This window comes from Filicampus tigris, chromosome 11, assembly GCF_054856515.1.
Source record: "Filicampus tigris isolate MCC_2025a chromosome 11, RoL_Ftig_1.0, whole genome shotgun sequence".
NCBI classification, from domain to species: Eukaryota; Metazoa; Chordata; class Actinopteri; order Syngnathiformes; family Syngnathidae; genus Filicampus; species Filicampus tigris.
The window spans coordinates 1807886-1826024 of NC_141227.1; the positions used below are offsets into that span (position 1 = coordinate 1807886).

The 18139-nt window shown below is 42.6% G+C and overlaps 1 protein-coding gene and 1 long non-coding RNA gene across 2 annotated transcripts in view; one reads left to right on the forward strand and one right to left on the reverse strand.

The window, feature by feature from the left end:
• LOC147139387 (uncharacterized) lies at nucleotides 1-2466 on the reverse strand. Its single transcript, XR_015088731.1, has 4 exons — nucleotides 2322-2466; nucleotides 1321-1453; nucleotides 862-949; nucleotides 1-626 (listed from the first exon to the last, which is right to left on the reverse strand). It is a non-coding gene; the product is annotated as an uncharacterized LOC147139387 (long non-coding RNA).
• Nucleotides 2467-3163: 697 nt separating this feature from the next.
• hnrnpll (heterogeneous nuclear ribonucleoprotein L like) overlaps nucleotides 3164-18139 on the forward strand; it is a 79797-nt gene continuing 64821 nt past the window's right edge. The window contains exons 1-2 of the mRNA XM_086044429.1: nucleotides 3164-3463; nucleotides 13604-13722. Coding sequence (XP_085900555.1) covers nucleotides 3164-3463; nucleotides 13604-13722 — 419 coding nt within the window. The remainder of the gene's footprint in view (nucleotides 3464-13603; nucleotides 13723-18139) is intronic.

The following is an 18139-nucleotide window of genomic DNA, read 5'->3' on the forward strand; positions in this document are numbered from 1 at the left end:
TGTATTAACCATTAACATTTATTTGCAGTGTATTTGTTTCATGTTTGTTAAATATCGCTCATAAAATTAACAGAATACTTCAGTGTATTTGTTTCGTGTTGTTAAATGAACAGCAGTCATAAAATGAACATAGAATACATCACTGTCTCACAAACACCAACTGTCAATGAACAAACCACTCATACAAATACTATAAAAGTTACACTTGAACATTAAACATTTGCTTGGAACATTAACGTTTTTTTTTTGGTTTTTTTTCACAAAATCTGCAAAGTCTATATTTAGCAATTCAAACTGGCCAACGCCATTAGCTTGTTCTGCAGTGTGATTAATTTGGAAGGGAGATTTTTGTTTCCCAATCCAAGCATCACTGCCTGAATGAATCGAACTGTGTTTCGCATGGACTTCGGGTAGTCTAAGTTAAGGGCAAACATGAGTTCAAACAGAAGACAGACTGCCTGGGAAAAGTATCTGATATTCTCCATAACAGTACGTCCCGCCCAAGTATGATTAGAAGTGGAGATGGGCTGGAGGTGCACTCCATTTGGACCCTGCTGCTGAGCATCTTCAATTATATTCAGAACCCCAAATGTGACTGAGGCAAGTAGTGCTTCTTTCGATGTGTCCTGCAAAAAAGCACACAGGACTAGTTATTGAATGTGGTCTTCTTTTGTAGGAGGAAGGGAGGGGAAATTGCTAAGATTTTAAAGATTTTATATACAGTACTCTTGGTTGACAATCTCTTTTTTAGTTCATCCAAGGGGATTTTTTTAACTGTGTTGGGGAAAATAATAATAATTTAAATGAAATACATAAATATTATTTATCAATAAACTGATATCAATGTTTCTTTATACTTACAAGGCAAGTATTGTAAACTTCAGTGGAGTGAGGAGAACTGGCAGGCCTTTGAGGACAACTGTGCTAAAGTTGCTGTCACATCAGGCGACTGAAATTACAAAGAGAACAGATACAAGTCAAGAACTTTGTAGCATTTTGCGAATTTAGGAGAATATGCGTTGTGTCCTGTATTTCTTGACTTACTGTCTTAGGTCCCAACACTTGAGTGATATGCAAAGTATGTGAAACAGGCCTATGGTAATGAACCTACCACAAACGCAACATTAATCAGAACGCCTTGTTTTAACTAGTGGGCCTGCATAGGACATATTCTTGAAAAAATGGGTAGACTTCCACTTTAAGATTGAGATTGATACTACAGAAGTAATGTCAAAGTAAATAAGTACATTTGTTTTAGGTGCATATTTGTAATCGATATGTGCAATCATGAGGTCGCTGATGGTGTAGTGGTACACTTACCCGAGTTGTGAGCCGGCAGCATGGGATCGGTTCTGTCTGTGTGTGCCCCACGACTGCCTGGCGACCACTTTAGGGTGTACTCTGCCTTTCGCCCATTGTCAGCTGGGATAGGCTCCAGCTCCTCCACACGATCCTGTAAAGGATAAGCGGTGTGGAAGATGACACACATGACATGATATGCAAGCATTTTTTTCAACAGCCCCCCCACCCAAAAAAAAAAAACTGCAATGAATGAATTTTAGATCCCAAATTACAATGTATAGTGTGTTTGTTTGTCAACCCTTCAAGCGCCATGATTAAAAAAACAAAAAAAACAATTTTGATATGAATTCAAAAGGCTGCAACTTTTGAAACTTTAAAGTGGTGACGGATAATATTATTCCATAAATCTGGAGATGGATATTGATTGATCACATTCTAAGATCTTGTGGGCACATTTGGTTGATTTGTGACAAGGCTCCACAATTCACCCTACTGTGCAAGAAATACAGGAGGTCAGCGAGCTCTGACAATGTTAGGTGCCTGTTAATAGCCGACAAGTTTAAGCGTCAGATACAATCTGTCCCATCTCCCACACAAAACCAACCAGAGTAACCGACGCTGCTCTAATAAGGGAAAAGCAAAAAATTTACAACTAAAACAGCGTTTAATTCGGCGACGTACTTGTCGCAAAATAGTGCGACTTTTGGCGGTTAAAGGGATGGACAAGCATTGAGCAGTCTTAGTTCGGAGAAGCCAAGCTATCAAGTGAAATGAATACTCCAACGGTTAATTGGAATTTCACAACTGTTTTCACAATGAGAAAACATTAACGGTAGCTTTTGTGTGCCTGTCCATACAGTGATGCGACGAAGTGACTTTTGTGGAGTCCGGCGCCATCATTACTGAGTACAACACGTATTTATGCCACTTAAGCCCTTGGCGGCGATACGCACTAACGTGAAACCACAACAACAAGAGCAACAACAACACCTTGGCGGTTCATAAAATAGTTTACTTACCAAGTAACACTGGTTCAGACGAAAGGGTCCACTTCCAGTTTACAGGTTCCATTAAATTCCATTGTGGATTTTCCAATGAGTTGAGAGAGGCGCGCGTACGTCCGTACGAAATGGTGCAGGTCTGCGCATGTCTGGAAGAACCCGCAAAGGACCATGGGACAATAACTTGTTCTATCTAATTTAACTGGACTCGGTTAAATTAAGTTAAGCATGTTCATATCAAGTTAATTATTTTTGAGTTAGGTTCACTAATAATTTTCTATCAATTTGAATTTTTGTTTTTACAGTGTAGGGGCAATTCAGAGTGTCCAATTAACCTACCATGCATGTTTTTGGAATGTGGGAGGAAGCCTGAGTACCCGGAGAAACCCCACGCAGGCATGGGGAAAACATGCAAACTCAAACACAGGAAGGCCGGGGCCGGATTCGAATCCACGACCTCTGCACTGTGAGGTTGACGTGCTAAGCAGTCGATCGCCGAGCTGACCAATATTTAAAAAAAAAATAGAAAAAAATAAAGTACTAAAGACACATACACAAAGTACAGTAATAAACCTTTACATTTTTAGAAATCACTAACATTACAACAACACAAATTACAGTGCAAGAAAAAGATTTTGAAACCTTTACATCATAAACCTTTACACAGTATTGTATTGGTTTTAAATCTGTCCATTTGCCCCCTCTTCATGAAACCTAATGACGCCCGGGGTTTTGACACAAACGATTCTATTTCTTCCCTACTTACGCCATGCAAAGAGAGACGCACAATGCCTGGCCAATAGTCTACTTTATTTCCAACGCGCGTGATCAGGTGAACCAATACAACAACACGGGGCGGGATGTGGCATCTCACACATTTTCACCAAATCACCTGCGCGTCAACCATGGATGAGTCGCCTTCTCAGTCTGCAGACACCGTGTCTATGTCGACCAAATCCACAAGCAAGTCAGCGCAAGGAGCAAGCCCGCACACGGACTGCGGCTATGGACGAGCACCAAAGCGCCAGAAAACGAATCGCGAAGCTGCAGTAGACGTGGGAGGGGGCGGAAAGGACCTTGAGGAGGGAGAGGACTCAGACTCCAGCTGTGATGTGGATTTAGCAGCGGACAACCGGGCCCAGCTAGTGTCAGGACGTGAGGTAAGAAATTAGATATACATTATGTTTGCAGTTCCTACAGTGAGTAGATTATAATGCAACGAAGCAGTGGAGGTGACGCGACTGTCTTTAGGTTCATATTTTTATTGTCAAGTGTGTTACAGCCAGGGATTCTTATTGAGCATATCAAATCAATTTCCATTTGAAGCATAAATTATGCTTGTATTTTGTCCAGATTCAAAACGTTATTTTTGTCATACATCTGGTTAGCAAGTGCGTGGTCTCCTGTGGCCACCGAATAGCACTGATGAAAAAAATATAGCCCTCTCTAGCATGTATTGTAAGTTGCCTATCCATCCCTTAAGGCATATATATATATATATATATATATATATATATATATATATATATATATATATATATATATATATATATATATATATATATATATACACACATATATATACACACATATATAAATATATATATATATATATATATATATATATATATGCATATATACACACATATATATAGACACATATATATACATATATATATACACACATATATATACATATATATATACACACACATACACACACATATATATACACACACACATATATATACACACACATATATATACACACACACATATATATATATATATATATATATATATATATATATATATATATATATATATATATATACACATATATCCAGAATAGAATTTATATAATGTCTGGTTTCTGCCTCAAAAATTACAAAGAGAGGTTTTGTGTGACTAAATTTGGATTTGTGGATATGGAATTTTAGGCAAAGAAATATATTACAGAAATATATCGTGAAGCGTGACGTCATCAGCTGGCGCGAAGGACCCGATCAAATCTGGTCATTTAAAAAATTTTCAATGAACATTCGATCAGTCTGGCCCTCGGTTTGTAACTATTTTTTTTATTTGGCACTCCATCCATTTGACTTTGACACCCCTGCCTTAAGGGCGCCGTAGAAAACTGTATTTTCTTGCCTAGAAACATTTTCAGTGGGGCAATTTCAAATTCAAATCTAAGCTTCGGTTATACTTTGTATTTCTGAACAGGATGTATGGTCTTTGAGGAAAGCTAAATTAATTTAAAAAAATAAAATAAAAGGTAAGATCTACTGCTCTTTCACCTATTAAGGCACACGCTGACTTTACATTTACCTACTGATGACACAGCATCAGGAGCCCCTGAGGGTTCAGTATCTTGCTCCAGGACACTTCAACTTGGTAACAACGGGCGGGGATTGAACCCACAACCTCTAGGAAACAACCACTCTACCACCAGTGTTGGGGGTAACTTTTACTTTACTTTTGTAACGCGGTACAATAATATATTACTTATATTCAGGTAGTAACTCAGTAATATATTAAGTTACCCTTAGAATCTTTGTAATTATGATTATTAATTATATTATAACAGTTACTGAGTCTCGTAACACGTTCCAAATTGGAAAATACAACGCATTTGAAAACATAATTTATTCAGCACAACAATTTCTTACTTTGCTTCCAATGTAAACTATATAATTAACCAATTATTACTATTACATTTTCTTAACTCACTGTGAATTGAATTGGTTATATTGGATAGAGTTCCAATTTCAGCTCTCTGCCAAATGTTTCGTTTGTTTTAAGATGATGCTCAACAGTTCTCATGGCTGAGAATTTATTGTTTGTGACATTAACCACTATCAAGGATTCATAAAATAAAATGCAGAACATATACTCAAAATACAAGGAGGAGCAAACCTAAAAAAATAAAAGCAGTGAATAAATTGCGAAGAAATATGAGTCATTGTGCATTTTAGATATGATTTTAATTAATTTTGTACCATCAACTGCCACATGGAAAACAGTCATCATTCTGATTGGTTGTTAGCAATCAAATGCAAATCCGTCTGCCTCGAAGGCGAAGACGTCCGGTGGCCGATCACGTCACGTTACGACAACTTCAATTAGACAAACTACAATACGTCCCATTAAATTAGAGTGATGTGCTCTTTATTATGTCCATTGTTGGGGGTAAGGCGCTACAAAAGTACAGTAATATACTACATTTAGGCAGTATCAAAATAATATAACGTGTTTTTCTCAATTTTTGGGGTAAAGTTAATGCAGTTACTGAGCCTGGTTATGGCTACAAACTCAGTATTACATCTTGACGGAAAAAAATCGGAAATATAGAAAGTTTTGCAAATTCATTAAAAAAGAAAAAACGAAATATCATATCGTCACTGTCCTGTGAAAACTGCTTATCTCCAATTTTGGAAACTTTTTTAGTTTTGACTTAAATGCGCGGTCTGTAACACGGAAACATGATTCAGTTAAAAACAAGAAAATGAAAAAAAATGGAGATCAGTGTTTTACACATGACAGCGACGATATGGTATTCACACCCTGACGCATTTTATTGAGTAGGTGCACCCTTTTGAGCTCGTACAGCCATGAGTCTTCTTGGGAATGATGCAACAAGTTTTTCACACCTGGATTTGGAGATCCCCTGACATTCTTCCTTGCCAATCATCTCCAGTTCTGTCAGGTTGGATGGTGAACGTTGGTGGACAGCCATTTTCAGGTCACTCTAGAGATGCTCAATCGGGTTTAGGTCAGGGCTCTGGCCGGGCCAGTCAAGAACGGTCACAGAGTTGTTCTGAAGCCACTCCTTTGTTATTTTAGCTGTTTAATTCGGGTCATTGTCCTGTTTAAAGGTGAACCTTCGACCCAGTCTGAGGTCCTGAGCACTCTGGAAGAGGTTTTCCTCCAGGATATCTCTGTACTTGGCTGCATTCATCTTTCCTTCACTTACAACCAGTTGTTTTGTTCCTGCAGCTGAAAAACACCTCCACAACATGATGCTCCCACCACCACATTTCACTGTAGGGATTGTATCGGGCAGGTGATGAGCAGTGCCTGGTTTTCTCCACACATACTACATAGAATTAACACCAAAAAGTTCAATCTTGGTCTCATCAGACTAGAGAATCGTATTTCTCACAGTCTGGGAGTCCTTCATGTGTTCTTTGGCAAACTCCATGCGGGCAAGGCGTCCGTCGGACCACTCAGCCATAAAGCCCCAACCAGTTGAGGGCTGCAGTGATTGTTGACTTTGTTTAACTTTCTCCCATCTCTCTACAGCATCTCTCGAGCTCAGCCTCAATGATCTTTAGGTTCTTCTTTTTACTTCTCTCGCCAAGGCTCTTCTCCCATGATTGCTCAGTTTGGCTGGACAGCCGGGTCGAGGAAGAGTTGGGGTCTTCCCAAACTTCTTCCGTTTGAGGATTATGGAGGCCACTGTGCTCTTAGAAACCTTGTGTGCTGCAGAAATTATTTTGTAACCTTGGCCAGATCTGTGCCTTGGCACAATTCTGTCTCTGATCACCTTGGGCAGTTCCTTTGACCTCATGATTCTCATTTGCTCTGAAATGCACTGTGACCTATGAGGTCTTATAATGACTTTTCCTAATCAAGTCCAAATCAGTTTAAACACAGCTGGACTCAAATAAAGGAACAAAACCATCTCACGGAGGATCAGAAGAAATGGACAGCATGTAAGTTCAATATGAAGGTTTTTTGCAAAGGGTGTAAATACTTATGATAAATACAATATGATATTTTATGTTTTTCTTTTTTAATAAATATGCAAACATTTCTACATTTCAGATTACCAACGTGGGGTGCTCAGTGTGCATTAATGAGAAATAAAATGAACTTTTTTGATTTTGGCCAATGGCTGCAATGACAGAAAGTGAAACATTTCAACATGTCTGAATACTTTCCGCACCCACTGTATCTATACATCTATCTATCTATTCATCTATGGTAGTAATCTCCCACCATAGAGTTGAAACATTTAATATTAATAGCTCACACTACACAGTTTAATATCCTTATTACAAGTTAACTTTACTAGCTACACTATGGTAGCAACTTTTGCATTTTCCTTTTAAAGTGTTGAAATCACTATTAAATAAATCAATTCCTGATTTTAAAAAAAGGTAACTTTAAAGTAACTTAAACTTGACTAACTCATTACTCTACAAAGACAGTAATATTGTAAAGAGATGTATTACTTTCACATGCAAGTAAATAGTAATATGTAATATATTGCATTTTGGTAGCAACTTGCCTAACACGGTCTACCACTGAGCCATGTAACGTACCCTCAGAAGTTAAAATCAAATCAGGACAGTATTGTGAAAATTACTGACACTATAAGTATTCAATATACAGGCAGTCCTCATATTACGACGTACGTAGGGTTGCCAACTCCCGGACAAATAAATAAGGGACACCTCATCAGCAGGGACGGCCGACCTGACTGCCTTCAGCTCGGGACGGGCAGATCGATACCAAAATATCGATATTCAGATCCAGAGTGCTCAATTTTAAGTATGGATCCTCAAGCTAAAGTATTGATATTTGAAAATTAATTCATATATACTGTATAATGTATTTAGTAATCCATAATTTAGAAGGTTGTATTGTCATCCAATCAGCTTTTTTGCTGTGTTGCCAAGGGCAAAGAGCTTTCTGCCTTGGCAGAAACAGACTGCTGGCTCTGGTCCCGCCCACCAGAACTTTGTAAATGCATTTCATTGGATGAAGAACGATCAGGGTGAAGGCCCATGACTCGTAGGCACTGCATGGAGTCCACGCCACTGTTGACAAGATGACATGGAAGTGACAACAAAATAGTTTGGAGTAGTTTGGTTCAACTGATGGTGTGTACGCTCCCACTGGTGTGAGCGCAGCGGCAGCACACATGGGTTTTTTTTTTCAGCTTTATATAAAAAAATTAAAAGTCACTTCCGGTATCAACATCAGATAGGTATCGCGATATTTGGTACAGAAGTACTTGGTATCGGAATCCAAAATCACTGGTATCGCTCATACCTGCCTTGAACCTTCATGCCGTGTTTTTCTTTTTCATGGGTGAAACAATTTTTAACTCTTCAAACCCGAGTTGAATAAGATGCTTATTTTTGAATGATAAACACATTAGAAAGTTATTATCCAGAAATGTACTTGAATACAAACAAAATTAACTTATTAAAATAAATATCTCTCAAACAGAAACCTGTCCTGCTTAACTTAAGAACATGCATCCTGTAACATATGAACAGCTCAATGGCACATTATGTGGAGCCTATTTTTCCATTTATATGCCCTCTGAGATCTTGCTGCAGTGAGCAGCGGTTTGTCTTTGAAACTGCAGTGTAAAACGCTGCGCAAGACATGTCATAGTTGAGGCTCACAATGAGCTCACCTTTAATCAGTTCAGCAGAACATTTCTTTCGCACATTTATCAACTTCATCTTCACAAAAGAGAAAATTAAAATAATAAACATTATTTTTTTTACTGTTTTTCTACTATATTTATAATTAAAGTGTATAAAATCGACTGCCCTTCCAGTAAAAGTTATGCATATCTGTTTGAACTTGTAATTATGTAAGGCTGTGTGTGTGTATTCTTTAGCTATTATTCATCAGTGTCAATCAATCAATCAATCACCTGTCTGTTTAATGTACTTGTCAATCATTTGTACTTGTTTATTCCACCCCAAAATGATTGTTTGTTTACACAATGCTGACATTCATTGCACATTCCCATATTAACCTTGATCAGAGGGTTAAAAAAAAAAATTGTTTACATACCGTATCTAGACAACAAATTTGTCTAGGTTTCCCCTAGTTTTGTGGTGCCTTCCACCACTGAAAGCATGTTTGTTTGAGGTCAGTCAGTCCACCATGGACTATGGAAAAAGTGCGCCGGCAAACAGTGCAGTGCACTTGATAGATATTTTTTCTCACTTTTTTCGACCCATGTGTTTTCTGCTTTCGAGTCCTTTGTATTTTTGCAATCATTTCTGTGGAGGAGTAGTGCTTCTGCCGGTCGCATTGCTTCTCGAAGGTGTGTCACCGTGTCATTCACGCTCCGTTGTTTGTCTTCCGCTAACGTGTTTGGCGACATTACCTTGACCAATAAGATGTGTTCGCGGATGCGGTATCCTCTTACCCGTGTATGAAAATGCTGTCACCTCATTGGTCATAAAGCAGAGAAGGGCCTAGGACCATTACCGTAAGTTGTCATATAAAGTTAACTGTTGTTCATTAATTCCATTTACATTTTACGGACTATTTTTGACTCTCACGATATTACGGGACAAAGTGCGTCCCTTTACAACTCAATACGGGGCGCATACTTATATTTCTAACTATGGGACAATTCAGTTTTTCAAAGGACGGTTGGCAACCCTAGACGTTTCGATTTTACGACGCCCGTGCCTCCTCCTCCGTTTTGTCCCCAGCACCGTAGTGACTACGTTTACATGCAGTCAATAGTCGGGTTAAAATCAAAATTCTGATTTCTGAAACATTCTCAATAACCCGTTTACATGATTGAGCGGACAGAGTTGCTCCGGCAACCCACTGTGCACAGCGTCATGACTCAAATGGACATCATTTCCGCTTGTTACTTTCAATTGTCAATAAAACACTTGCTATTCATGTCACTCACCACATGAATGAAGCAGCTGGTTTCCTCCTCGCTCCAAAAGTGTGCTTTTTTGCTGCGTCTCTGAGCTTGTTTACCTCTGCTTGTGAATTTGCGATGGGTTTCGCGCCAAATAATTCCGCATTTCCGCATACAAGCACTTCCTGTTTTCGTGGAGGAGGACCCAGACGCAGGAGGCAAAAATCGTGTGCAATATAAAGTATTTAATGTAAAACAAAAGGCAAACATGGTGTTGGGATAATACTAAACCAACAAAAATGTTGAAGACCCAAATAAACAACAAGGAACAAAACAACCAAACAAACACTAGGACTAGACTGACCTTGACTTTGAACAGTGACGAGAGGGCTTAGACAAGACAGGACAGAACAGACGAACCAACCAGGGCTGAAAGAAAGCTGGCAACTAAATACAGACAAGTTAACGATACAACGAGATCCCTGTGTGGAGTTTACATGTTCTCCCTGTGCCTGCGTGGGTTTTCTCCGGGTACTCCGGTTGCCTCCCACATTCCAAAAACATGCATGGTAAGTTGATTGGACTCTCTAAATTGCCCCAAGGTGTGATTGTGAGTGTGGATGTTTGTTTCTGAGCCCTGCGATTGGCTGGCAACCAATTCAGGGTGTCCCCCGCCTACTGCCCAAAGACAGCTGGGATAGGCTCCAGCACGCCCCGCGACCCTTGTGAGGATAAGCGTCATAGATAATGGATGGATGGATAATGTAAAACAAAAGGCAAACACGGTGCTGGGATAATACTAAACAAAAATGTCGAAGACCCAAATAATAAGGAACAAAACAACTAAACAAACACTATGACTATGACTGGACAGGATACAACAAACCAACATGGGCTGAAAGAAAGCTGGCTACTAAATACAGATAAGTTAACGATACAACAAGAAACACCTGGACAAGACAGAGGGTAGGAGTAAGCTGGTTGGTTAACACAAGGGACTGGGATGACAAACACACTCAATGGTGGACTCAATAACTTAACGAGACAAAAGGGACACAAGGAAAAGCATGAAACTAAACTCAAAAACAAAACTCAAACCAAAGACCATAACACTACCCCCCACTCAAAGGACGGATCCCAGACGTCCCAGACACAAAAAAAAAAAAAAAAGAAACAAAGGCCGTCGGGCGGGCGTCCCGGAAGCCTGAAAAGCGGAATTTGAGGGGGCAAATCAGGCGGTCGTTCCGGAGGCCTGAAAAGGAGTAGTAGGGCACTTACCGCCGCGTCGGGACTGGAAGGCGGCAGCAAGTAACTCGCCGCCGTGTCGGGACTGGAAGGCGGTCGCTGCGCTGGCGCCGCCGAGATGAGACTGGAAGGCGGCCGCTGCGCTGGCGCCACCGAGACAAGCCTGGAAGGGGCCCGCTGCGCTGGCTCCGCCGAGACGAGCCTGGAAGGGGCCTGCTGCGCTGGCGCCGCCAAGACGGGAACGGAGGGCGGCCTCAGGATGTGCGCCGCTGAGACGGGACTGGAAGGCCGCCGCTGCGCTGGAAACACAGAGATGGGACTGGAAGGCCGCCGCTGTGCTGGAAACGCCGAGAAGGGACTGGAAGGCCGCCGCTGCGTTGGAAACGCCGAGACGGGACTGGAAGGCCGCTGCTGCGCTGGCGCCGCCAAGAAGGGAATGGAGGGCTGCCTCAGGATGTGCGCCGCCGCGACGGGACTGGAAGGCGGCCGCTGTGCTGGCGCCGCCGAGACGGGACTGGAAGGCGCCGCTGCGCTGGCGCCGCTGCGCTGGCGCCGCCGAGGGGGGAATGGAGGACGGCCTCAGGACGTGCGCCGCCGCGATGGGACTGGAAGGCGGCCACTGCAGTGGTGCCGCTGAGACGGGACTGGAAGGCGGCCGCTGCGCTGGGCCACCGAGATGGTAACGGAGGATGGCCGCAGGTTCCCGTCTCGGCAGCGCAAGACGGGAACATGCTCAGGTGGAGGCAGCGATGTGGGATTGAGGCCGGGTGGCGGACGCAAGGCTCGCGCCGCCGGAACAGGACCAGGTGTGGGTGGAGGCAGCAGGGCTTGTGCCGCCATAACGGAAATCGGCACGGGTAGCGGCCGCAAGGCTTGCGTAGCCGGAACGGGACCAGGTGCGGGTGGAGGCAGCAGGGCTTGCGCCACTGGAAGGGAAACAGGCGGAGGCCTCGGGTTTCGCGCCGCTAGAACGGGAACAGGCTCGGGTGGCGGCTGTGGGGCTCGCACTGTTGGAATGGGAACAAGGTCGAATGGCGACCACAAGGCCCGCGCCGTCGGAACGGGAACAGGCTCGGGTGTCTGCCATAAGGCAGGCGCCACCGGAACGGGAACAAATTAGGGCCGCGGCCGCAAAGTAGGCGCCGCTGGAACGGGAACGGGCTTGGGTGCCGGTCGCAAGGCTGGCTCTGCCGGAACGGGAACAGATTCGGGTGCCGGTCGCAAGGCTGGCTCCGCCGGAACGGAAACAGATTCGGGTGGATCGAATGACTGGAGGAGGAGAGACCATCTTGCAGCCATGAGGTTGAGTTCAACTGTCCGAAAACAAAAGGTATCGTGAAAACCGAAGGCAGGCTGTGATGCCTGTCCTGCTGGAGGTGGACCCAAACGCAGGAGGCAAAAATCGTGTGCAATATAAAGTATTTAATGTAAAACAAAAGGCAAACAAAGTGCTGGGATAATACTAAACTAACAAAAATGTTAAAGACCCAAATAACAAGGAACAAAACAACTAAACAAATACTAGGACTATGACTGACCTTGACTTTGAACAGTGACGAGAGGACTTAGACAAGACAGTACAGAACAGACAAACCAACCAGAGCTGAAAGAAAGCTGGCAACTAAATACAGACAAGTTAACGATACAACAAGGAACACCTGGACAAGACACAGAGGGTAGGGAGGAAGCTGGTTGGTTAATACAAGGGACATAAACCTGAGTCTTGTGTGATTGCATCGGCGTCTGATTTATTAAACTTTGGAACTCCATTTGTAGTGTTATCTCTAGAATATTTGGAAATAAAAAGATACAACCAAAAAAAAGAGGGAGAAATAATTAACTTATTTATAAATAAAGATTTGTGTACATAAAAATGATCAACATAAAGTGTCCTCCTTTGGGATCGTCCTACCAATCTGTTCTCAAAAAGAAATTCTTAATTTTAAATAAAAGCAAAAACTGCAAAAAAAAATAAAAATCCATTCTATACAATCTATTAATAATTCAATTAAACACTGAATATTGCATTGCTGAATGTTTTTGCATTTAGTGAGACACTTGGGCTTGTGCTTCTCCGAACATCTTTTGTCATTCTTGGTGGCAGGGAGGCAACTGCTGTAATTAAGGTGTGTTTTTGCTCGGATGCTACTTTTTAAATATATGTATTTAAAAATCTCACCTATCCCCGGAAGTGCATGTACCACCATTTGAGGACCACTGGTTTAAATTTTATGCATTTATATTATTAGGTTTATGATCTCTGGCCAATGGTATTGTATATTCCTACTTTTGCCGAAAGTCAGCTGGGATAACCCTTCAGGTGATGCTGGATTGATGGTGTTTCTGAGGTTTTGTCTTTTCATTAAGTCCCAACTGCACCATACTGCTGTAAATTGTGAATATGTGTGTGTTGCAGGACAACAGCAAAAACCCTCATCACATCTCTCCCAGTCCTGTGGTCCATGTCAGGGGTTTGTGTGAGGCAGTGGTGGAAGCAGACCTGATTGATGCCTTAGAAAATTTTGGATCCATTTGGTAAGATTACACCCAAGTGTCCCATAATATGTACTGTACATCAGTGTTTTTCAAACTCTGTGCCGTGGCACATTGGCAGGTGTACCGTGGGAAATTATCTACCGTATTTTCGCGACCAAAAGGTGCACCGTATTATTGGGTGCAGGCATGGTAAAACATACGGTATCTTAAAACACACGGTAGCATGCATGCACGCTAAAACATATGCTAGCAACCTTGCTAACGTACCGGTATGTATTTAAAAAGGCAGCAGGAGCAAAACTGAGTTTGGTTGTTTTTTATTGAAACATTTGACAATGTACTCACATAATTGTCAGTGATTAACTGTCATCCACAAATCCATCAAAGTCCTCATCTTCAGTGTCTGAAACGAACAGCTGGGCAAGCTCTCCATTAAACACGTCAGGTTCGCTTTCGTCATTGTCTGAGTCAGTTTCGTTGCTGTGCGGCTCCTCAGAAACGATGGTGGCCGCACAACAGTGCAAGCAGACACGTGAGCTCAAGCATCTACAATCCATTCTCAAATTTTGGCGTAACTTGCCTGGTGCTGCCTCCCAGTCTTTGTGAAGCTGTATTCGGCGTCCATCATCCATCGCTCCCACGCCGCTCGCAACTTAACTTTGAAGACCCTATTTACACCGATGTCCGGTGGTTGGAGTTCCTTTGTTAAGCCTCCGGGAATAATGGCAACTTGGAGGTCATTTGCTTCACTTGGTTTTTCACAGCGGCTGTGAGATGGGCGCGCATGGAGTCACAGATTAACAGCAACAGCATGTGTGGAAAAAAACATCTGGTCTTTTTATGTACACCTCAGTCAGCCACTCTCTCATTTTCTCTTCGTCCATTTAGCCCTTTTGATTGGCCTTGATGATGACTCCGGCTGGAAACTTTTCTTTAGGCAGCGTCTTCCGCTTGAAAATCACTTGATCACTTGATTCGTTGATCCTAAATTCCCTCGCGGCTGCTCGATTTCCATGTTCCTGCTCGTAGCTGATAGCTTGCAGTTTGAACTGTGCTTCGTAGGCGGGTCTCTTCGTGGTTGCCATTATCAATGTTGTTATGCATGATGAATGCATATACCGGCACTATATACCTACTGGGGGTGTTAGAAAGGTTTCAGAGGTTGTTTTGATATTATGTTCTTTGTATTTCTGTTATTAGTAGAGTCGCGTCATTGTGCCTAATTCTCGCGAGAAGTGCAATACGCTCAACGTCTGAAAGGCATCCCTTTTTTTCTCCTCTACAACGGACCTCTGGTCCAGCCGGACTATGCATCCGTACTTAAGCTTGACAGTGCATTGTATTATTGAGTGACAATTTTGCACTAATCATTGATTTATGTTTAAGTAAGACCAGGGAGAAAGGTGAAAGGCTAGTCACTAGCTGGTTGGCAAAATGACTTGCTGACTAGTGTTGTTCTGATGCCATTTTTTGGCCCCGATACCGATTTCAATACGCAGCTGTGCGGTATCGGACGATGCCGATACTGTACCAATACCAGACTACCAAATACCAGACTGCACTTAGCTGTTGTACTCGCTGGAGTTTCTATGTTGAAGTAGTTTCATATCGCCGACATTACATCTCCTGTACCCCACTGTTTTTTTTTCTATCAACATGAAAAAGCAGCCCCGCCATTGGTTAAGAGCGTCCGCTCTGGGTCAATAGCGACGGCTAATGCTGAACAGTCACCACACACCAGTGTCGTGAATGAGCAGGATACAAGGCGCTGCATTCAATGTAAATTGAGCAGGGTTTGTTGTTGCGGTCAATTCCCCTTGTTAATGCTCGCTTCCGCCGCCGCCGCAAACTCTTGGTGCTTGTTCACGTTTCGTTCTCAAATGTTGCATCAGGGTTAACGTATTGAAACTGGCCACTTTGGTTCCGCCTCTTGCAACATTCGCTGGAGTTTCTATGTAGTTACATATCGCCGACATGATATCTCCTGTACCCCAAAGGCTTGCTCCCCTCTGAGCCTCCTCTTGGTTCTCGGCACCTCGAGCAGCGCCTGGTCCGCAGACCTGAGGCTGCGGGAAGGTGCGTAGGAGTGGAGGAGCTCAGTGAGGTACGCCGGGGCCAGGCCATTTAATGACTTATAGACAAATCAGAGAATCTTAAATTGAACCCTAAAATGCACTGGGAGCTGGTGAAGGGAGGCCAGAATTGGTGTTATGTGCTCCATCTTCCGAGCTCCAGTTAGTAGGCGGGCAGCAGAATTTTGGACCAACTGGAGATGTTTGAGGGAGGACTGGCTGACTCCGAAATAAAGTGCATTGCAGTAATCTAGTCGAGATGTAACAAAGGCATGGATGACTGTTTTTAAGTTCCGATGGGAAAGGAGGGGCTTTACCTTAGCCAGCTGTCTAAGGTGAAAGAAGCTCGACTTTACAACAGCGCTGCTTTGCTGGTCCAATTTATGATCACTGTCCATTTTAAAACCCAAGTTTGAGACTGTTGGCTTTAGATATGAAGCCAGGGGGCCCAGGACAACAGGGTGGGATGTAGAAGAGCCGCTGGGACCGAACACCATAACTTCTGTTTTCTTTTCGTTGAAGTTTAGGAAAGTTTAGTGCCATCCAATCTTTGATATCATCTAGGCAGGACAAAAGTGATCTTAAGGAGGAAGCCTCTTTTTTGCTTAGCGGGATGGAGATTTGACAGTCGTCCGCATAGCAGTGGAAGGAAATGCTGTGTTTTCTAAGGATGGAACCCAGGGGCAGCAAATATAGTGAGAACAGCAATGGCCCCAAAATAGAACCCTGTGAAACACCATACGATAGAGGGGCAGAGCGGGACTCAGAGGAACCTAGGCTAACAGAAAAAGTCCTGCCACCCAAATAGGATCCAAACCACTCTAGAGCGCATCCACTAATGCCCACTTGGTGTTGCAAGCGAGTCAAAAGAATACTGTGGTCTACCGTATCAAAAGCTGCAGTCAAATCCAACAAAACGGGACATAGGTGGTCTCCAGTGTCATTTGCCAGGAGGATGTCATTCAAAACACGTAGCAGGGCTGACTCTGTGCTATGCATCTTCTTGAAGCCTGACTGGAAAACTTCCATGACATTGTCTTTATCCAAGTATGATCTTAGCTGTGAGTGCATCACTTTTTCCAGAATTTTAGACACAAAAGGCAGCTTGGAAATGGGTCTAAAATTAGATCGCACAGCTTGATCAATGCCAGTTTTTTCAGCAGGGGTTGCACTACAGCATGCTTAAAATGTTGGGGGACCACACCCGAAGACAGGCTGCTGTTGATAATGGCCAAAACCGATTTACCAATTGTCGGGACAATCTCCTTGTGTGGAGAAATAGAGTCATTAGGGGAGCCCGATGGTTTCACATGGCAAATCACTTCCTCCAAAAATGTCAATGAAACTGGCTCAAACGAATCGAACACTGCTGAACAAGGAACTTGGACAGAGGGCTCAAATGTGGCGTTCGAAACAAGAGCCCTAGCTGTAGCAACCTTGTCAATGAAAAACTTCAAGAATTTGTCGCACATTTCAGGGGACGAGTCCATGCAAGCCGGTTGACGGGGCTTGAGTCGATTGTTTTAAATAGGGCACGTGGATTTTGCCGATTTGCCTGAATCAGACATGACAAATGGTCTCTCTTGGACCCCTTCACCTTTCTCTGGTAACTACGCCAGCAGTCCTTTAGGATTTGATCAGAGACCTGCAGCCTGTCTTTTTTCCACCTGCGTTCAGCTCTGCGGCATTCTTGTTTAGCTGTGCGAGTGCTCTCATTAAACCATGGCTCCGGTCTAATTTTTTGCCGCCTAATTTTTAATGGAGCCACGGAGTCCAAATTATGAAGGCAAGATGAATGGAACCAAGTGCTGAGCTCCTCTGTGTTTGAAGAGGGAACACAAAGCTGATCAAAGGCATCAGAGAACTGACTAGCAGTGAGGTGGTTATAAACCCGGGCCTTGCGCTCGCTAGCATAAGCTCTGACAGCACTGGAAAACATTACATCAAAGAGCTCAGTCATATGATCAGAGAGCACATTGTCCAAAACTTTCAAATTTGAGACCGATAGACCATAAGAGAGGACAAGGTCTAAAGTATGTCCTTGTTTGTGATTTTTCTGCTTAACTTATATACAAACGCAAAATTAATCAGAATGCCATGTTTCAGCTAGTGGTCCTGCTGGGTATATATTCTTGAAAAAAATATGTTTGGGTTGACTTCCGCTTTAACTAAATATATGACAATCATTGTCGACTTAAAAAATATACCAAAAGACTGAAGTACATTATAGCAACTGTCTGTGGATCACAAAGGTATTTCAAAATGCCTGCAAAAAGAAAAATATGTGATACAGAGAATTTGTGGGATTGAGAAGTAAAGAAATGGAAAATATAAGAAAAAAATCTAAAAATCAATTAACTCATACTGTGTAAGGATAAGGACTA